Source organism: Bombyx mori, chromosome 13, assembly GCF_030269925.1.
Source record: "Bombyx mori chromosome 13, ASM3026992v2".
In the NCBI taxonomy this organism is placed as follows: Eukaryota; Metazoa; Arthropoda; class Insecta; order Lepidoptera; family Bombycidae; genus Bombyx; species Bombyx mori.
In genome coordinates, this window is record NC_085119.1 from 7,373,332 (window position 1) to 7,397,448 (window position 24,117).

The 24,117-nt window shown below is 35.1% G+C and overlaps 1 protein-coding gene across 1 annotated transcript in view; it reads right to left on the reverse strand.

Moving 5' to 3' along the window:
• Nucleotides 1-21,405, reverse strand: part of LOC101737066 (delta-sarcoglycan) — a 30,831-nt gene extending 9,426 nt beyond the window's left edge. The window contains exon 1 of the mRNA XM_012691741.4: nucleotides 20,927-21,405. Within this exon, the coding sequence (XP_012547195.2) occupies nucleotides 20,927-21,012 (86 nt within the window). The 5' untranslated portion in view covers nucleotides 21,013-21,405. The remainder of the gene's footprint in view (nucleotides 1-20,926) is intronic.
• Nucleotides 21,406-24,117: the final 2,712 nt, after the last annotated feature.

Here is a 24,117-nt window from a genome sequence, read left to right on the forward strand (position 1 = left end):
ACAGCGCACCTGGTGTTAAGTGGCTACTGGAGCACATAGACATCTACAAGGTAAATGCGCCACCCACCTTGAGATATGAGTTCTAACGTCTCAATGTAGTTACAACGGCTGCCCCACCCTTCAAACAGAAACGCATTACTGCTTCACTGCAGAAATAAGCAGGGTGGTGGTACCTACCCATGCAGACTCACAAGAGGTCCTACTACAATCCATTTCTTTATTTAGCTTATTTAGGCAAGCTATGTCACAGTTCTCCTTACCAAAGCTCAAAAGGAAGATTAAGGCCTTGAGATATTTAAGAAGTCTCTATTGATTTTGAATTACTGGTACTCTAACCATAATTACTACAGGTTTGTTAATAATATTTACGAACGAATAACACCTATAACTCTCAATTTGAGGGACTAACTTTGAAACATTTTCCATCTGAGTGCCTTTAGGCAACATTTTGTTATTGACGTTTAATGAACGAATATTCGTAACCGTTAACAATTAATTTACATTAGACTAAAATGCGTACAGGAACATTGTAGTATTGCATTTAATACATAATGGAGATAAAAGGTAGGAATGGGGTGGAAACTAATAAATTCTCAGTGCGGAAGCGTAAACGATGTACGCAGAGAGAGCACGTAGCGGCGCTCCGTAGCGGCTACGAAGCTACGTAGTCCGTAGCCGTCTGTGTAGCCGCGTACCGCAAATGAGCCATATTAATCATTCCCATTACGGCACCTTGACTTCTGAGCTTCCTCTGAAGCCAGATTTCGTGTAATGAGCCAATCGTTTTTTTTTTCTTTTTCAAATCTTACATTAGAGGTTCTAGTAAAATATATGCGATTATTCTTAAAGACAAATCATACTGTGTCGACATGAAAAATAAGCAGTCTAAAAGTCAGTAAAAAGAAAAAAACATGACTTGATTTTCGTCGCCAAGTATGACAATTTTAGTTGGCAACGATGCAAGTTACTATGGTGTGAATAAAGATTTTCACAGAAAGACTGTCAAAACATAAATCCTAAACTAGGAATAATTCTTAAGCAGAGGACATTTAGTTACAGCAACGTGATAAATGCGGTCACACTGTTTTACATTTGTCAGAACTATACACAATGGTGTCGAATGCGAAATTTTATCGATAGCCGCATTGGATGTCCGACAATATTGATTGGGTTATGTAAACATAATATGGACATTTGTCAAAGTGTCATAATATACTGTTATAGCATTGTTATTGTAGTCACTGGTATACATTTTACATTGCAATTTGTCTATCAATATATCAAATTAGTTGTCTCTTGGCAACAGTAACCCTACTCAAGTTAGTTGATACGAAATGTTTATTTATTACAGTGGCAAACTGTGCCTTATATTTTGAAGGGTGGATAATTATCTTAATCTAATTGCAATTCAACAGCATTTTTCAAGGTCGTACCACTAACAATATGGTTAAGAATCGAATCAGGACCAAATCGTGTTCAAAAAAAGGTATACAAGTCTTTCTTACCACCATCGACGCAAGCCGGATAAAACTTCGAGAGAAAAGGCTCACTAGTTTACAATTATGAATATAAAATTGTATCATTCATTTATTTGATACCTTAATAGTGATGCGACTAGTGCGTACTTTATTTGAGATAGAGTTGTACAAGACTTGATTATATTGTATATGATTACAGCGCTGCTCAGTTTAACAAACAAAACTATATTTATGTAGTATTTGATTTGTTGATTAAATACTTAATAAATAATAACTCTAACATTCTGTCTAACTCATTGAGTGTTGGCAGTAAAGACTGTTCTTGACTTTGGCGTTGGTATCTCGTCCTATATATTTCTACCGCGAAGGGAGTTCGTGAAGCTATTTAAGTTGTGACTTCTACCTAATATTCATAAAGGATAAGAGAATTATTCGCAATGCGTCTATGTGGTTCCGGTAAGCACTTGCGACCTGGTACCCACCAGCTCTTCTCCCGGGGTTATCTAATCAATATTAGGAAAAAAATATATTTTATTGTGAATCACTATTTAAATTTTATAAGCGTACAGGGTTAGTAAGAGTTAGAGTATGTGCTAATTGACCGATACACCGCACGCCCGATGTCGGAATACGCGGCCGGTCCACGTTCGTCAGCGATATTCCACTAACGAACCAAAATAATGGCTATTAAGTTGAATAACGTAGCATTTCGCTTTACATTACGCAGCGTCGCTAACGGATCATTCCCGGTGCATAGACACACTGTCCATTGCAGTTTTCATGAATATATTTTACAACAAGCAATAAAACGTATACGCGGACACAGGTATAAAAGAGTAAAAGGCTTTTATACATTTTTTTTTATTTTCGAACGGAAATTTACAGCTCAGTTTTGACTGTTTACGACTTATTAATAGCACAGTTGGATGACAGAATATCAGATATGTTGAATGATGATTTTCTAGTACAATCGTTTTATTAAAGACTAGCGTCCCGTTCCAGCTCCGCTCGGTTCTTTTACAAAAATTTCAACGATATTTTGCGTTGTTTTTTTTTTAAATAAAAGTACACTTATTGCGGCATAACTATAATAGTTAGACATATGCTGTCGCGACACTTTTTGGAAATAATAATGTATTCTACAAAGTCGTAGTACATTATTTTATTTTATTATCAATAATTTTCGCAGGGCACGCGATGTAAAGAATATGTTAGGTAATTTTTTTAGTAAGGATTTTTAGGAATAAGTTATAGTAAGGATGCCTAATTTTTTTCAAAAAAGACTATAATATAAGCCTATGTCACTCGGGGATAGCGTAGCTTCCAAACACTGAAAGAATTTTTCAAATCGGTTCAGTAGTTTCGGAGCCTATTCAATACAAACAAACAAACAAATCTTTCCTCTTTATAATATTAGTATAGAAATACAAAATGACACACAGTTGAAGCTGTTAAAACTTTAAAGATTTTATATGATTTTCATTAAATACATATTTTAATACGGACCGATGTATCACGAGGAACTGAAACTGTCAGTCTCCAGGCGGCTGCGTAAGCTCAACTGATGGCTCCACCATAAATCGAGTTTTCAATTTACCAATGACGCATTGCGAAGACAATGCGCGTTTAGACACTTTCGGCTTAGTTCCTAAGAACACATTTATCTCATATATTTCTAGTGAAACCTACAAATAATATATTTTGCATAAATAAAATAGCTTGTGGCATTGCTGATGTAAATAAACAATAGTCACTACTTTCCATCAGGTGGACCATATGCTTACGAAAACAATTACAAGAAAACTTGCGTATATTTATCGAATTATAACCAATATTAGCAATTATTACAAAAGACATCAATATTAACTAACCAACGAGTATAATTAAATTTATATTATAAATAACAATTGAAAGTGTCATGTTTGGCGGCTTAGAACAATTTCTTCCATGCAACTGTGGAGGAACTGTGTGTGTGTGGAGAGAAAGTGTGAAAGTGGCCCCGGTGAGCAACAAATTAAGGAGCGGACGGTTAGCGTGGTATGGACATGTGATGCGTAGAGCGAAGATGCACGTGACTAGAAGATGTATGGAAATGGTAGTGCAAGGTAGAGGGGGAAGAGGTCGACCGAAGAAGACATGATTGGAGTGTGTGAATGACGATATGAGAGAGAGAGAGGAGTGAGTGTTGAGATGACGGCTGATAGAAGAGAATGGAAGAGAAAAATTGGCTGTGCCGACCCCACCTAGTGGGATAAGGTGGAGTTTAGTTTATATCATCTCATTTATCAAGCTGGGTGCCATCTAAATATTTGTGTAATAATTCTGTAAATATAAATAAATGCATTCGTTATTTCGTGAACTCGAATGACCAGACAATTGAAACTGTAATTTATTAAACACACAAAGTCGATATAGAATAGTAAAAACGCATGAAGTTTTAAAAAAATATATCTAATAAACCATTACAGTACATATTCGTTTTCGTATGAGAATTATTCTCTGTTATTACTTTAAATTTTTGTTCAATGGGGAAAACGGTCGGTCGCATGCAGCAAAATGCAGCCTAGCTCCCATTACATCGACCATAAATCAAAAGCATTGAAACGTTCTTCCTCCTTCGTGTCGGAACACCTTTGATGAAAGACCGATGTATGAACTATGAAGTAATAAATACAGGATTTCGGACGTATTACGACTGTCTGTTGTTTAATTTCAAACTACACAAATTCCAACAAAACACAATCATCATCATCATCAGCAGCCTTTATCTGCCCACTGCTGGACATAGGCCTTCCCCAATGCCTTCCACATAATGCGGTCCTCCGCCTTCCGCATCCAACGACTTCCCGTAATTCAACAAAACATAACACACGTTTTAAATTTAAAACAAGAGAATCCTCTCAAAAGCGTGGCCTATTTATTTTCCTTGATATATGTAGCGAATTGTTTCTACGATTTGTAATTCTTCGCGTACGTCTTGGCAAGTCCGCGACGTTACGGAACAAACTGCTTAGAATTATCGCTTGAAAAATACGAGCCGAGTTCCATTGTGTTATAAAGTACGCTAACATATAGGTTCTATATAAAATATCTATGTATCGATTTAAGCCGAAGCGGGAACTGATCTAGTCCGTAATTTAAATTTCTGTTTACGGCATTAAATTTAAATTGATTCACTTTGATTATTAATGAATATTTTAAATCATTATTTTGACAGCTTTCCACGGTGCCAAAAAAATATAATTCCATGTAGATTTAGTAGAAGTTTTACATGTCATTTTGGTAGTGAATCAAAACATTACTTTGCCATAAATGCTTTGGACAACTTGTGAATATGGAGAATTGAGGCACAATGTTATTCTGCAACATTTTTATTTCAATTCGTGCACTAAGTAATACATAACTACGACTAAGTTCGGAGAGGGTATGATAATTGAGATTTACACAGTGGTTGGACTAACTCTGCAACGCGACACCGATACAAGCACCTCGTTCATTCATTTTATACGTTTTGTTCCCTATCTGTAGTTACAATCGAATTTACGCTATCACTGTGACTATATCTACAATAAAATGAATACAATTATAGATTTGGTTAACGACAAAAACTGTTTACTTAAAAATGGTTTTAAAAATTCAATAATTTAATTTAAGCGAAACCAAACATGTTGTGTTAGTTAAAAAAAACATTTGTTTTTTTTTTATAACATTTAAAGTTATCGCAGTTCGGACTAAATGCATCATATATATTTTCTATAACATAAAAAAATCTCGCAGCTACGAGATTTTAATATATTTTCTATAATATAAAAAATTCTTGCAGTTCGGACTAAATGCATCATATAATATAGGTATATACAAATTTCGACGACATAGTCAAACAGGCTGCAGAGATTCAGTGCAGGCAATAGGCACAGGGCGTCATGTTCGGTTAATACCTTGCCTCGGAGACATGCCCGCTCGGCTCAGCAAAACGTCAAAGGCAAATTGAAAATTAATTTATGCTTCAGAATTATTACACACAGCTCTCTAGGGAGCTGCAAATTAGCTCAGTTTAATTATATTCTTCTGAAAGTAACAATTTGTATTTTGCGCAGTTCAATAACATTGTATTTGAATCGGCCATTTGTAACTTCTGCTCACGGTTTTCTGTTGCGCGACTAAATAATGTGTTAATTTGGCTAATTATGTGCAGTTGCATCGGTTGCAGTCCAAAAACAAGTTCTAATTTTGTGAAATTACACGTTCGATGATTGATTATGAATGAGTTCAAATTCGGAATGTACATGTAGCCAGCGCGATCGGAACCCACTCGCGGGAGGGTTGAGAAAGAGTCGTAAATACACTTCGTGGCGCTCACTTATAAATTAGGATCATAAAGCAGTTGCCAAAGTTTGTTGGCGGCACGACGACCATAAAACAACGCTTTCGTCTCGGAGGGGATCGACGCTGCGACGCTTGTCTCTTGCAACGCTTGTGATCTTTCAATTTGAATGGATTATTATGAACGCCGCGCGCGATCGTTTATAAGGTTTAAAATTGAAATTGTAACGTATTTTGTCGGAGCACGCGTCGTATGAATATTTGTACGTTTTAACAAGCATAAGTACATACTCGTATTATTTTAAATTAGTATCTACTATACAATAACTGGACTCAATAATGAATCCGGTCATCGTTCTCGTCGAACCCGTCGCTTGCGACGAAGGGCTCGGCGAGTAAATTAACCCATAGACACAGCCCACTGAGTTTCTCGCCGGATCTTCTCAGTGGATCGCGTTTCCGATCCGGTGGTAGATTCTGCGAAGCACTGCTTTTGCTAGGGTTAGTGTTAGCACCGTCGTCAGGTTTGAGCCCCGTGAGCTCACCTACTTGTTAAGGCAACGCTGATATAGACACTCAAGACTATCAGCTTAACTAAGAAAAAAAAAATAATAATAAGGAACATTGATTTAAAAATATGAAATATATTTACTAATATCGTAAACGTAACACCTAATTAATTAATGACTTCTGAAAAATATTTAGGTATCAGTTAGTATATAAATCCACCTAAGGATCGTAATAATAATGGATGGATGAAGGTTTTTTTAAGGTGGACTAGTCTACCAGTAGCCGTAGCTACTACCGGTTGTAGAGCATATTGAGTCAGCACGGATACGTCCTACCAGCATGGTCCTCCCTACGGCAAAAAAGCTATACGTTATATTTTAAAGAATGAAACAGATACGATATTCCGGACTCCTGTCTCAAGATAGGTGGCATCATTCACGTCATGATGCCCATGGACTCCGCTAACCATTTATTTATTAAGCGTATTTGAGGCTCGACATAGTAACTACGACGACTAAAGCACTGGGCGCCTTACGTATTAGCCATGAACGTTACAAGGGTTCAGAAATTTTGATGCAAATCGTTTTTTTTTTTTTTTTTTTTTTTTATGATTGAAACTTTACTGGTGGCCCGAAGGCCCCTCCAGTTTCACCAGGACAGGTGGGCGAGCAAAGGCTCAGCCAAGAGGGGCGGGATTTGCTAACAACTGCCCGAGCGCCTCCGAAGGAGACCCAACAACTCAAGAGCAATTGCTTCGCGAATGAATCTACCACCGGATCGGAATCGCGACCCGCTGAGAAGATCCGGCGAGAAACTCAGCGGGCTGATGCATGGGTTAGGTTGCACGTCGACCTCTCTGTCGAGTTCGACGAGTACGGTCACCGGGGTCCCCAAGCCTGCCCCTAGTATTAGAGCTGAAGGCATCTAATGCAACGGTCACTGGATCTGATGGATCCGTAAGGACGTGTTGCAAATCGTTTCATTCTGCTTTGATTATTCAGTATTATCATATGTCCACTGTGTGTGTACAACAGTTGTTTTATCAGAATTTGTCTAAATAATATACATTCGGGGATATAAAAATTATGTCATAACATAAAATCATCCAAAATACCAATGAACATCACCGAATATGAAACGTGTGGCCTGTCAATGTTCAATTAGTCATTGTATAATGAACAGTGTGACATAATTCTGGTGCTTATTCTCACTTATTTGTATTCAGTTTGGCTGACTAGCAAAACGCATACAATCCATTGTGTTTCAATTAGCTTTTCGAGTAATAGGTAAATTGGATCTTAAACCACTACAAAATAAGTAATAAGTGAAGCAGTAATGCGTTTCGGTTTGAAGGGTGGGGCAGCCGTTGTGACTATACTTGAGACTTTAGAACCTATATCTCAAAGGAGGGTGGCGCATTTACGTTGTGGATGTCTATGGGCTCCAGTAACCACTTAACACCAGATGGGCTGTGAGCTCGTCCACACATCTAAGCAATAAAAAAAAATTATTCTAGAGTATTTCAGAGATTAAAATTGTCTTCATTATACGCAATTATAAATGTCTAAGCTGACCTTAAGTAGTTCAATAAACAGCACTAAAAATCAAACGGTCTCTCAAAAACTTCTTTCTATACATATTTTTTTCAATTACTTCCCTAAATTATAAATTGAAGAGCCCGGCCGCAGTGCTCTGATAAATTGTTCAATACTGTTTCATAACACGACTTATTGTAAAGTTAATTATTATTAATTACTAAATGGCACTACGCCGGCATACGAAGTTCGCTGTTGGCCATTAAATTTTTATGTTTAAAATTTTGTGCATTCAATTAGTTCAAAAGAATAATATAAAACTCAATGAGTCATCCGTGACTACGATAACTGTGAAGTATTCGAAATGTCGAAAATAATTTTATATAATATAATAATAATGTAAAAACAAACGCAAATAATAACAAAAAAAAGTTTTGATTCAAAAATTTAGGCGAAAATTCAGCTTTACTGTTTTCTTCAAAAGAATGTGGCTCTTTTTGGAACCGGGGCCATAATTTGCACAGGGACAGGATAATAGTCTCACCTCATGTAAAATCACAATCCTACTCACATTCCCACTACAAGAATAGAAATAATTACTTAAGAGAATAACATAACGATGCTACCACTTGGACGGGTGATGACGTTAGAGGTAGCTTGAAGATGTTGTCGGCATACTTATATTTCCTTAATAGCCAAGCAGATTAAGATAAATTCTCACATACTTGTTGATACGTAAATAAAACTACACAATATGAAAACACATTCCAGCCGATATGTTAGTTTCTTCGTCATTTCGAAATCGTGAAATCGCTTGGAAGTAATTCGCGAAGGCGGGTTTTCCACAGACGCTTTACTTACAGCACTCGAAGTAAGTTGGAGGCAAACTTAGCCGTCTCCTTCCATTCAAACACTCGGTAACGACAGATCGTTTTTTATTCATCCCCTGCTTTTGAATGCATGAGTGGCATTCCAATATTTCAAACTAATTCTTAAATAAAACTGCACTTTTAATTTTGATTTTCAGATAAGTAAGTTATCGTTATCGGTCTTAAGTAGTTTTACTAATTAGATATTCATAGTAAAATAGTTATTTTTGTAAAACAATTTTAAACAAAGACGAACGCAACAAGCTCTTCTTAACTAATCGAAAACACTTGCATAATTTACATTAAAATTCTCTTTTTTTTAATATTTCTCTATCGAACTGATCTGGAAGAGATCGTTGTTAAAATCAACATCCTTTTTTTGCGTCTTTCCAATTCAAAAAATAAAAAAAAGTTTTTTCTGTAAATTAATGCATAAGATATTTTTTAAATATTTATGCATAATAAATTTTAATAAAATATTACCGTAAAATACAATTTAAAAATTAACTTTGATCTTCAAATTGAAAAAACATGAAACGCACTCATGAAGCAAAGAAACTAAAGCCTGTATATATTTAACAAAGTTTTACAGCTATAATTTTCTGATATCAGTGAAATACAGGCCGAGGGTAACATTATTTTAAGTAGGGTCACTATAATCTCCTGAATGACGGAAATGGTAAGAAATAAAGGAACTGTCAGAGTATAATAGGATATTGAAACTAACCCGTGAAATTGAATTGTAAATTTTCATTTCCGAGCATAGTAATTTATCAAATGATTAATTTTACGTAAATTACTCATGTAGAAAATATTTGAATCATTAAACTTTTTTTCCAATTCCAACGGTTAAAAGCTTTCAGTTCATTCTTATACATATAGTTCGTAAGTTTTGTTATGATTGACCGAACATAATCTATACTAATATAAAATTGAAACAGTAATGACTGTTCCAAAATTGCTGTCAAAAATGTTACAAAAACATTGAGATAAATTTTCCCACAAAGATAATTTATGTGGATAATGGCTGTTACACATAAGATGCTCTTTGATTCTTCTTTCAATTAACTGGCAATCAATAGGCCAGACACATTGTTGAATGACACATTTTAAAACCTTTTAATTTAACCTGTTTTAACCAGACTGAAAACACTGGACATATTTAGAGCGAGAATATAAGGTCAGATCAGTTTTGCACTAAGCTTTTCGAATTTCAAATTGTTGTTGGTTGTACCGTATATTATGCTTGGAACATTTTTAGTATACTCGTATGAACCAATGTTCGCCTAATGATCGAAGTTCGACCATAATGACTAGATACTCTAAAACTTAGATTGATTTTATGTATTATATATTTTTACTGTTATTAATATTTTGTAAATATAATTTTTTTTTTTTTTTATCATTTTTTTTCCGACCCCACTGAGTCAGAACCAGCCTGCCGGGTCGGAACACAATACACTGCCGACCGAATTGCTCTTCCACAGTAACATACATACGTACCTCAATCTACTGAATTTCTCGCCGGATCCTGTTAGCGGGTTGCGATTCCGATCCGGTGGTAGATTCAGCGAAGTACTATTCTTGTTAGGGCTAGTGTTAGCAATTCTCTCAGGTTGAGCCCGTGAGTTCACCTACCGGTACGAACGTAGCTAGAATAGCCCCTTAGGTTATCAATGATTGGGTAGGCAAAAAAAAGATACCATCGTCTTATCTATTTCTGCTATGATGCACTCATGGCTTTGAAGAGTAAAGCAACAATATAAAAGTAAAACAAGACCTTAACTATCTAACTACTTAACTACCTTACTTCTATCTAACTATTGAACTTAACCTTAACTACCTTAAAATCTATAGACGGGTCACGGTATGCGTGATGTGATATGGGCATGATATGGGCTTCAATAGGTATCAAAATAGATACTATGATAGATAGATATACATATTTATAATATGACTATATTAAGGTTACGTAATATTTAAAATGTTAAAAAGACTAAAAATCATGGATTTATCTTTTACGAACTAAATCTGTTGTCTATTGTAAATAAAAATTGTTATACTCAGAATATTTTAAGAGAACCAAATTTTTTTTTCTACAGCTTTGTGCAGTACTGATGTCATTCTTCGTGGGAGTAGCATTTGTATGAATAATTGAGTTGAGACGAGCTTGCTCTCCGGGGCTTTCGATAGAATACTAGGATCTGATCAGTGATTGTGTACGATAAATCTGTGTCTCTCAACATCCAGGCTGTTTATTCTGTGTAAATATTTTATATGTAGTGTATAGGAACTGGGTGAGATCATTCAATAAAGCTGTCATGGTTTCTTAAGATTATATTTTTACAAAAAATCTAGAAAACACGAACGCTTTCACTGATGAAAATAATAATAATAATAATGCCCGTATAGTTCGCCGGTTTCTCTCCCAATATCCCCTTAGCTTGTGATGTGTATTGTGAGCCTAATAAAATAAATAAATCAATAACGCTCCGGCTGATTGTTGCCCACCTCGCCGGAGTGTGTCCTGTCGTCTTCTCAGGCGAGGCAGTGTGTAATAAAAATATGTAATAATAAATTTTTATTTCAGAATTAAATTCCATATAAAGTGTTAGTAATTCATGTATAAAATATCATAACGTGCCACGCGGTGTTTTACACGAAAAAACATTAGGTAACTCAATATTCAAATTTCATGTTGGAAAATGAAATGTATGTTTGCACAAGTACTGACTGAATAAACAATTCAAACTCCTGCGAAGACGTGAGGTGCAACACAAATCGCCGAAACTCGCCGAAATGAACCAAGCGCATATCGACCATCAGATTCTTTCTGACATTAGAAATCTTTCTAACATTAAACTTTGTGCGTTATCAATTTACCAGTCATACATTTTTTTAATCATATAATCTATACGTATAAATAAAATTGGGGTGTCTGTTTGTAGTATTGAAATAACCGCTTTTTGCTACATGCATATCAACGGTACATAACCAATACGGTACATACACCAAAATAACATTTTTTACAATTTTTGTCTGTCTGTCTGTTTGTTCCGGCTAATCTCTGGAACGGCTGGACCCATTTTGATGAGACTTTCACTAATAGGTAGCTGATGATATAAGGAGTACCTTGGGCTACTTTTTTTAGACTAGCTTCGGCCCACGGCGTCACCCACAGTTATTGTCGTACCGCGCGCAACATGGTGGGCTTCGCCTCTCAATAATAACATTTAATGTTTCCGAAGCGAAGCGGGCGGGTGGGTCGATAGTAGTTAATATGATTATTGAGTACAATAAACAAATTTGTAAATATATAAATATACAGCTAAAAAGCATAGCATACATGCATCGGAAAATGAATAATAAATTGCAATTAACTGCCTTTTATGAAGTTTTCCGAATAATGAAATAAACTGCTACCGAACTGATTTCGTGATTCCAAATATTTTAATTGACAAACAGAAATGGCCGGAACGTAGCGCTTAAATTGTGCTTGCATTTGCGGGATGTTAATTCAATGAATAAACATCATGTCGGAACAACATCAGAATCTACTTTCTACTTCCAAATGGCGAAGGGACCTATCACTACCACTACTCGAATATCTTAAGATGCGGTAGTCTCTATGCTATATAGTGCTGTATGTACATTAAAATACTACATTAGAATTGGAACTCTAAAATATACTGTATAGTTATAACAATAATTTGAGGGGCACACACATACTGATACTGACACATAATAGTTGATTTTTTCTTAACAGCAGTTCCAAAGAATTTTTAAAAAATTCTTCTATTGTATTATCATACCATATCTCTAGCCTAGTGTGCCCTAAATGTAAATATTTTTTTATTTCAATGAAAGTTTAAAGTAAATGGAGCAGAATGAAAAGTCCTATCCATGTTCAGCCAAATTTTATTTTGTCAAAGAACCACATCATCCGAATTTCTTTAAATTAATAAGCGAAGACAAAAAAAAAAACAGTTAAGTACCATTGCATCCATATTTTGCTGGTTTTGAAGAATTTTTTTCTAGCTATATTTATGTTTTCTCTTTTTTTTTAATAGTACTTTTAGATCTTTGGAAATATCAATAACATTTTAAGAAATAACATCTTTTTTCTGTGCGTTAAATAGAATACCTTTTCGGAGATAACGACAGAGGGAAGATCTTCCACCAAACGGGTAATATGCTCAGTAAGCCGACAATGTTATTGTTACGAGCTTGTATTTGCAAACTTATTTCGAAAATTTGAGAGATTCAGGCATTTGTCAAATATCTTGTGTTCTATGATAGCTGTCCGCCGCAACGCTAACCCCCAAAAGCTAAACATAAACAAAATATTAGGCATAAAATGAATCTCACTGCAGTCCAAATTGATGGCATTATGCGAAAACTATATAAAGCATCCAAATATAATGACAATGTTGCATAACACTTGTAACAGCTTTATGACACTTTATGACAACTTTATGACATACCCACGCCTTACATTCGAATTTCTTTTTTCGAATGACTATTTCCGCACAGACGTACCAATATAGATATCGATTTTCGTTTTATTATTAGTGACTTAAAAAGATCGTAGTGTTAGCGTCATTAATTTAAACTCACTCCATTAGTCTGGGCCTTCACAAAGACTGTGTGAATATTTATATTAAGCCTCCGACATCGTAATGAAATATAAAATGTAAATCTTAATTTAAAATGAGGATTGGAATTAAATCAACTTATAATTTTTTTACTAGTTGCTAGCGGTCCATTACCGGCTATAGGCTTTGTCATAATGACCGGTGCGGCATTTGCTGCATCCAGCGCACTTCCATTTCATCCATCTTTAACAGACCACCTTGTGGGCGGTACGCTGTCGTCACTCGAGAACTATTATTTTCCACACTTTTTTTTAAAGCTCGGGAATCCATTTACCGGTACCCCGTCGAGGGGGGGTAACGGACCAGGTTATGTGGGACTCCGGCGCCTCCTGTGAGGAAGAAGGGGAGAAGAGAAGGACTGAGGTCCTTCACCTCCCCCAATTTCTCACAGGAGACTACGCCTTGAAAAAGGCGCACGAAGCACTTGCCCCGCAGAACTGACTACCGACTAAACCCCATCGAGCTCCACCACACCGACTGCACGAAGTTTACGGTACCTCAGTGCGCGCCAAAAGACGATTTGCCCCCTGCGTCCTTGGGCTATATCACAGTTCTCCTGCAAATCTCCTCATTAGTGATTCGACCACCCAGGGAAACTCCCAGCGTAGCCCTATCCATTGCATCATATGTTGTGATTATATTGTGAACGCCACGGTTGAAGTGGCAGTGGGCAGGACACATTACTCGTAGAACAGATGGGCTACGCTGGGGCCAAATAGTTCTCGAGTGACGATAGCGTACCACAATATTTTTAAGGAAACTCCTTACCGTAATGTTCTATCTAGAAACTTATTTATATTTCTGTTTAACATTGCCTAAAACACCGTTCGCGTGACTTGATATAATTATCAGGAAAATACCCACATTTACTCTGATACAAAGCATTCAGATTTCATAAAGCAAATTGTCGGTTTTACTTAAAACTTTGCTTCGAACTTATAACTTAAAATTGATCACTAATGCTCTTCGAATTCCTCGTCATCATTAACCTTGTTTTTTTTGAGTATTTTTATAATTACGCCTTGAAGATATTCCATGCCATAAACAAAACTTAACAACAATGTTCTCAAAATATATTATACAGATATTTTCGAATTTTTTATTCATTTAACTATATTCATTTAACATTCATTACTGGTGGTAGGACCTCTTGTGAGTCCGCGCGGGTAGGTACCACCACCTCGCCTATTTCTGCCGTGAAGCAGTAATGCGTTTCGGTTTGAAGGGTGGGGCAGCCGTTGTAAGTATACTGAGACCTTAGAACTGATATCTCAAGGCGGGTGGCGCATTTACGTTGTAGATGTCTATGGGCTCCAGTAACCACTTAACACAAGGTGGGCTGTGAGCTCGTCCACCCATATAAGCAATAATAAAAAATTTAAAAGTATATTTATAACTATGTTTTGAATTTGTAGTGATTTTCGTCTAAAGCCTTAAAATCTTAAAATTCAAATCGGCTGAAAGAACAGGAAATATAAACTGATAAATCTTTTCTATCTTAGCCATGGATATGAGCAGTAAATACAAGTGCTTGTTTCCACGAGGCAAAAATTTACATGTACATAAGTTATTTGAGTCGGAGGTGCGTTGGCTCGTAAATCTTGCGACAAGGGGATTTCTGTTTGTGAAGTTTCTTTTTTATTTCCACTTTATCTGTGTAACGCAAAGAACTGCGAATACTCAGGCGCAACTCGGTAACATGTTCAACTTCGATAAATCAATTTGTACACTTACTCGTACTTATAATGTACTTATTGTATTGAGTTACGTAGGGTACGTGCTGAAGATGAATCCGAATTTTCGTTGATATAAACATTCTGAATTTTCTTTTTTCTTATTAAATTTTATTATTGTCCTACTATATTTATTTAAAATCTTATTAAGTATACTTTTGTTGTGTCTATGACACAAGCCACCAGTGGTTAAGACTCCAGAGTAAGAAGCCTCTTCACAATGCGCGCCGTATCGAGGATAACTGCCTTCTATACCAGGCCCCTAACCCTGCAGGATAACGATAGTTTGTAAGGTGTTGATCAAAACTTTTTGCTATCAAACCGTGTACCGACACAACTATTGAAAAAATAATGATTGAATCAACATGCTACATGGCAGTATTTATTACTGTCATTGTTAAGGAATTATATTTCATACTAATAATTAAGTAAAGTAGTTAATAAACAAGTAAATTATCATTCATACGATAGCTTAACTCACCTTACTAATGGATTATAATAATACAAAATGTACAAGATATTGTTACAGTTCATCAATAAATTCGAATACAATTATAATATTAAAATGGATGTAATTTATTTTGAAAAACATTAAAGGGATAATTAAAAATAAACCTTCGTTACGTTAACGTCCGCGGGCCTGACTCGTTTTGTCCGTTTTGCATCACAAAGTTAGATGTGTTTGTCGTTCTATTTTAAACGCGATAAGGCCAACTTTCTAGTCCTCGAAATGTGAATACCTTGTTGCGAAAATGTGACTAACGGAAACTGTATACAAGTAACTGTACTGTCCTTGCTCGACACACAAATATAGGGGGTCCCTCGAAGCCCGTCTGCCCCTCGCCTCCCCCCCACACACCGAGAGCGGTTCGGACCATTTATATTCAAATTTCTTTACTATAACGACATATTCACGTGAGTATTGTAAAGTTTTCAATAATTTCGAAGTTGAATATTTTCTGAAGATCTGAAAGTAACAAATAAATATTGCGGAGTTTAAGTGAAAATAGAGCGGCTTGATTTAAAAAATTCGATTATTAATATTTTGGCCTATTTAAGAGGTGAAAAATTGTCATAAGATGAAAAAGCAAAATACACATGAGCCATCGTACTAAACAACATACAACCTAGATTTATAGATTTTTGCAAACTCATCAGTTTATTGGTCATCCTCAAGTTATTCTCCGTGGAATTTCCACATCAATTGCAAGAATTATTTTTTTCATAAAAAATTTACTTTTCACTACTGGCACCTTTTTATGTTTAAGAACACTCCAAATCCATTATGTCTTCTAATTTTTAGGATTTTGTTTTCCTTGTCAGGTTTTTAAAATACGGGTCAGAGGTAGTTGACAACCACAATTTATTTCTTTAAAGGTTTTTTAAAATTAAAATTTTAGCGACTTAGTATAACGTATAATATCATGTTACAATAGATTCTTAGCTTCTTAAAATAACTTAGCTACAGTTGTAAAACTTAGTTTTCCATTTTTTATTCGCAGATGAATGGACAAGCTTATGGCCCAACTTGTGTGAACGGCAACCGGGGTCCAAGGACACCATACCGTGAATGCCACAATCTTGAGACAGTAGGTCGAAGCCTCAATTGCATAACGGCTGTCTCATCCATGAAAATAGACCTCATTACTGGGTCGCCGTCGAAGCTGACAGGATGGTACCAATCCATGCTAGCTTACACAGCACTCACACCAAAGCTGAAAAAGTTATTACTAATTCCTTAAGCTGGAAAGTATTCGAAACGTCAGAAATAATAAAAATAATTTAATCTCAAAGGTATAGTTAGTAAATCCGTATATAAGATCCTCTATTTCTGAGCCGAAATTAAGCAATTTCACTTTCATGATTAACGCTTAAAGAGCCCATACAGTTGAAACTGAGAAGCACGTGCAACAAATATGATATTAAATAAATAAAATACTACTAATTTAAATAATAATGTCATAAAAAAACTACATTGCACTCGGGCCGTACTTTAAAAAAATTCGTGAGCAAGAAAGAAAAAAATTATAAAAAAATGGATGCTATTTATTTCAGAGGTTAATTAAATACATTAAGACCTAAGCCTCGGCACGGTCGGTTATTAACAAATATTACTCACAATATTCATCGTTAGAACAGTTCAGGGTAGATTACGTTTTATTATTTCCTGCAAAGGTTGCCTTGGGATACGGTACAGATATAAACAGTGTTAAATAATTACGATTATCTTCCTAAAAATGTTCCTTTGGTTATTTCGTTATTAGTTTAAATTTTATACATGAAGATTACTGATTTCACTGTTTATCTTGTTTTGACTTTTGATCCCAAACAGCAATCCTCATATAATTTTACTTAACGTTTTGACGTTAATATCTCATGATAAAAATGGTAAAGTATGATACTCAGTGATTCTCCTAAATATCTAATGGTACATTTTTGATAAATACTATCAATTTTAAAACTATTTTAATACTCATTAACGGATTATCAATAATATGCATGTTTGTCGTTCTAATATATGTTTTGATTGGCATTACGTATAATACGTACGTGATAATACTTACTGATGAATTCTTTCGTATATTGAAAATGAGTAAATGATTCAGTGCTATGCATTTTCATTTTCATTCACTATACGAAAATAATGTGTTTGTTGCGTTTTCTTGAGGAGAACTAAAGAGTTTAAGAGAGAGAGAATTAAAGACTAAAGAGTTTAAGAGAGAGAGAATTAAAGAACATAGAGGATTTAGAGATAGCAGAACGTCTTACTATTTATTTTACCTTAGGAGAACTAAAGAGTTTAAGAGAGAGAGAATTAAAGACTAAAGAGTTTAAGAGAGAGAGAATTAAAGAACATAGAGGATTTAGAGATAGCAGAACGTCTTACTATTTATTTTACCTTAGGAGAACTAAAGAGTTTAAGAGAGAGAGAATTAAAGACTAAAGAGTTTAAGAGAGAGAGAATTAAAGAACATAGAGGATTTAGAGATAGCAGAACGTCTTACTATTTATTTTACCTTAGGAGAACTAAAGAGTTTAAGAGAGAGAGAATTAAAGACTAAAGAGTTTAAGAGAGAGAGAATTAAAGAACATAGAGAATTTAGAGATAGCAGAACGTCTTACTATTTATTTTACCTTAAAAATGAGAAGTTAGCATTTCGAATCTTTTTTCAAGGATTTTTGGAAATTAAAAACTATTGAAATGAAGAAAATTGAAATGTAAGCAATTATATTTTAAACAGAACTGAATACTTTTGAAGATTTTTTGTTAATTTTATTAAGGACGAGTTCTACTTTGAGAGTAACAATAGAAACTAGTATGTACTTAATTTGCAATATTCTCTTTTAAGAGAATTTATTTGTGCTTAAAAACCGAATCAAACTCCAGTGTTTGGGTTTCCTAGAAACGCAATCCGTCACATGGCGAAACTTATTATGACGAATGTAGAAGTTGGCCATCAAAGAAGTTCAACAATTACGGTGTCCAGGTTACCAACGAACAAAACCTAAATCTATATATAGGTATATAAAAATGAATTGCTGTTCGTTAGTCTCGCTAAAACTCAAGAACCGCTGGACCGATTTGGCTAATTTTAGTCTTGAATTATTTGTGGAAGTCCAGAGAAGGTTTATAAGGTAGATAAATATGAAAATGCATTTTGTTTTCCCTTTGATGTGTCCCCCGTCGGACGGATTCCTTTAGTTTGTTTTATGTTTATTTTATACAAAAGTTAAGGTCTTTTATTTATCGATTGAGGCACTACGAAGTCTGCCGGGTCAGCTAGTCCTAAATAAATATGTTTGTTCTTGTAGATCAGTACGACAATGTAGCATATCAGATACCACAACTTCGTAGCTGAAGTGAAATGGGTGACGCGGTAAAACTTACAAATATTGCGAATCGATTGTTTATTGCTTAATGATGTCGTTTCATAACTAAACATGAACTAACTATTGAATTGTTTTTTATCCTACTCAAAGGTCAAATTTAATAAAACTATTTATTGTTATCGGTTTTATAAACGTGTGCAAATTTTCAAGTTCGTCGGCCGTCTTGATGTTGTTGAAAACTATGTTAATAGAGTTGCGGGACTCAGTAGTATGATAGAAACTCGCAATACGTCATACCATCGGTACTTATGATTATAATTAAGGCCGCAGTTGGATAAGGAAACGAAGGTGAAGATACTACGATACCCCATAGATGGAAGATAAATTCATGCTTTTAATGACGATGGATTCTTAAATATATTGCACGTAAATAATTACTTGTAAACGGCTGAACCGGATCACATGTCTCATAATTAACCATGGACGCCAAACAAGCCCTGTCTTGAAATATAGTTTGCATCATTTCATAGCAATTTTAATCTATCGATAAAAATTACTGTTTGTGTGTCTGGAATCTAAAAGAAACACGTTCGATGAAGTTACTCGTAGTATAATCTTTCGAGGTTATTAGCATAGGTAGAAAAGTAGAAGAAAATGTTCGATAATTTTAGATACAAGCGCCACTAATGAACGATAAGTGGCACGGGAGTCTCAACAATTGGATCACCTCCATACTATGTATTAGTGATAATATATAATCGTAGCGGAGCGTGATCAAATATTGATAGTTTAGAATCAAAATGAAACTTATGCAACATAAGATTTTGGACGGTTCATAGGGCAGATTTTAGTCTTTCAAACTAAGCCTCGTGAGCTCATCCACCAGTCATGTCCAAGCCAGAACAGACCATCGAAGATGTTGGCAGAGAGTTAGAAAAAAAAATGGCTGGCCTAATGTTATTTCTTCAAAAAATGTATGCCGTTATTCTGACGCTTTTCAATTTACTGTCGATTTATAAATACGTCGCTTCAGGACTATATACTATACACTCATGAATTGGCCAATCAAGTTTGTAACCTTAAAATACAATGACAATAGAACTATCTCTTTTGCAATAAGAACAAGTGACATAATAACGAGACGACGTAATAAAAGAGTCTGCAGTGAATTTAAATGTTTCAGGAAAAGTTCAGTCGGTCGAGATTTCTTCTTACAATGGTGTTAGAAACTTTTTACACCTCATTTATATGAAAATTTCTTTTGCAGTTACCTAACCATATGCTTCATATTTTACTGGACGAGTTGTAATAGTAGATCTCGAACTTACGGCTATTTAACTGTAAAGTTAGTTAACTAAAACTGAACTTTATGTCGCAGAAAAGTAAATGTACATTTCATTGGCATTCATACTTACTTTGTACATTAATGTTCCTTGGGCAAGTTAATAAGAAATATCGTCTTAATATTAAGCAGATTCTAAAATAAAATTAAGAACTTAGCAGCAGTGAAAGGTCAATATTGTAACGTTTTATACAGTTTAGTAAAATTAAACGGCACGTTAAGTACGCCGAATTCAAATTAATAGAAATTGAAGTAGGAAGACTAAAGTTAACTTTCGGTTGAAATTAATGAAGATTACAAAATTCACGGCCATTGAGTTCTCCGCCCCGGCGAACCTTTGACTCTAAGTTACTTGTTAGAACAAATTGAGAGAAATAATAAGGCTCATTTGTTTGGTTTAAACGGTAACGACGGGATATTATTATTTAACCACGTTCAAATTTCAGAATACATTTTTATTTTAGTGTAAACGTCATTGAGTTATAAATTTGACGGAAAGCTATTTCCTTTAAAGCCTTGTATTATGTATTATTGTCTTGTATTGTGGTTCTTCAATAATTTGATACGTATTTTAAGCTATATTTATAAACCTCTTCAAGTCGTTTTTTCTTTTTATTAAAATAATTTTATAGGCTTGGTTAAATACTCACTTTCTTCCCTTGTGATCGGTGTAAACTATGTGGTTCCTGACAGCAGGAGCCTGGCGACTCCTCCCTAGCGATTGCGTCTCCATCATCCGATTTGCATCATATTATAGCTTAACGACAGCGCATGTGGATCTACCAGTCCGCACTGTTAGTCGAGGCGAGCCGCCAACACTTCCAAACTGTCCGTTCAGTTAGCGACCGCTTTGCCGGAATTATTCTCCCGCAACTCACTCGGCTTCGTTTAACAACTTCGGATGGCCGGCTTGTTAGAGCTCACTGTTCGGCGTCGACATTATGCACACAGTCTAGACTTCTTAGCTGTGAAACTTTCATCCACTCCGTTGATTTTGTTTGTTAACACATTGTCTTCTTGTGAAATTGCGGGAGCAAACTGTTTTGTCAAGCAAGTTTCATTGTAGCTATTTCAACAAAATAATTTCTAATTTTATTGAAACATTATTTTGTTGAAGCGTTACTATACGAATACTTTTTTTTCAGAACTATTTATATTAATTATGAATTGATATGTTTAAAAATTACTTCAGAGCTATAAATTATAGTCTATATCTGAAATGAAAACTATTATGGAACACTATGTAAAAGCGTACTATGTAAGAGAGGAAAGACAAGTAATACTGGGTCACGAGGTCTCCTTAATATCTTCCGGAGTAACAGGAAAATGTGAGTATGTATTCAGTGAGTATATAAAACTGTTTACATAAACACTTATTTACCTTCCACGGGTAGGCGGAGCTTGGGATCGAGGCGGGCTTATTTGGAATCGACAAGGAGGTGGAGTGGAGGCTCCTACTTATTTATCAATACGTTATTTAAAATACAATTTCGTGTACATCATTTTCACAACAAATTAGAAGAAACACCTTTCAAACTGTCTTTCAATTACAAGGAATTAATACAACAAATCAGCCGACAAACAAATCATTGCCGCGTCAAAAATATTTCCACGACTCGAACATTTACTAAACGCTGAAATGTTTTCTCATTTCATAAATTATATTTCTGAAGACAGAGTACAAATGGCCTTTAATTAACTGGAGAATGTCGGCAAAACGGCAAATATGCCAGGATCGCCGGCACCCCGTGCCCTTCCATAACACCGCTAACTACGATTTACACTCGCTGTTATTTATATTCAAGATACAGTAACACAATTTAATTTAATTTACAAGGACGCTTAATGTTATTAACGTCGGGAAAGGAATGAATTCTTCAAGAGAAATGAGTTTGAAATTAAAATTAAATTTATGGTTATTTTTCTCTGGATTCAAACCTTATCATAGAGTACGACTCGTTTGTGAAATATTTAATTTGACGATACTTTAAAATCGTTCACATTTGTTTTTATTTAAGCTCGTTTTTGCATACTTACTATGCTTTATATATTTTATATTTTTTTAATTTAGTTTTGGAATTATTTTCGGAAAAACTATTTCCAAAACGCGTTTGAACAATTTAAATAAACTTTTCTTGACGTTCGAACCCCTATACTTCATTTGATTGATCACTTCGTAAAGTTTTGTACCGATCTATCGGTCGGTCTTCATTGCGAAGTAAGTTACGAAAGCGCCGCGAAGGCAATTTAAATGAATTGCCCACTCACCCTGGAGGCTCGCAGCCGACTAAAGGCTTCGCCCGTCTGTCGTGCCACTTCACCCCTTCAAACTCAATTTCTCCAAATGAATATCTACCTTAACACTGTGGATAATAGTTCAGTTTACCATAAGCCGAATTTCGGGGACTTCAGAGTGAAGGAGTAAGAAAACAGGAGAATACGTCACGAAAATCTAATTCTTCCTGCGTGAACATAATGACGGCTTTACAACCGAAGATGATATGGGCCTCAAATTTTCGCGCGTTGACGAGCTAGCAAATTCAAAGTCCTTATTCTTTAGGTTTGAGGGTTCAGTTTTCAGGTGATATCTTTGGCACGGAGGCGGTCGTAGGGCTTAGGGGTGGCGCGTAAAATAAGCGCATGCGTAAGTCTCTTTAATAACTTCCAAATTCTGAAGTTGTCACAATCGAAAAGATTAGTTTAAAACGATGACAACGACGACCTAAAAATAATTTTTATTTTTCGATATGAATGCTAGAAAATTTACAGAAAATTTCATTTTCAATCACACTCAGATTTTAAAAACATTTTATTTCAAAAAAAAAAAAAATATGTAGGAACTTTTTTTTTCTCAAATAGTTTCCTGACTTTCCTGAATATTAAGGTACTCACCACATATGACTGAAAACCAGTGCCATAGAACCAACAATATTTGTATGCCATTATCGAATCTGCACTTCGGTATATGGACTATTTCGCTTCAATGTAACTCTCAATATGAGCTTTGTTACCGCTTTGTGCCGCCATTTCTTGTGTCACTGCATTGAATATATCGGGTGCTTTCCTTTGTGCACGGAATATTGTTCGTCTTTTGTCGAAATGAACGTTACCTCTCCGCGAGTTGTTTCAGAGAAGAATTTCCCGATTGCAAAGTAATATTTCCCCTTAAGAATTTCGATGTGTTTCTTTCATGTCGTAGATGACTTTACTTGGGATTATATTGTGTCGGAAAATGTTATTTCAACTTTGGTTTTTGAGGTCAGACGTTCTTTTTTATTATTATATTTTTGCGTCTTAATAATTTGACACTATGATTTTCAAGAGCTTTGAATTCAATATTGTGTTTTGTTGTAATGGTAAAATACGTAGCTTTTAATGAAAAACATATTTTCGTTTTGTGCATTTTGTTGTTTTTAAGATAAATTTGTAGGGCAACGTTGTTTTTTTTTGCTTCTATAAAACAATTTTGACAAGAACCGCCCGATGTACTATGTACTCATATCAACTAATGCGACCATGCCAGTTTCAAATCCCGCAGACAAGTACCAATTTTTGTGAGGAAATACGTACTTAGCACATGCTCATGAAAACTTTCACGATGAAAGAATAATATTTTTTACTATATAACAATCGTATTTGAAATGATCTTAACTTCATAATATTTCCGATGCGCTATGAAATCTTCTTCTTCAAACAGAGGCTTGGCTGAGCCCATAGCATTGTGGATGTCTACAAACGTCTGTGTAACAACTAGCAACTACTTATCATCAGAGAGGCCGTAAGCTAGCCTATCTGCAATGGCAATAACATTCTACAATATTCAATATGGTCACAAGTTTTG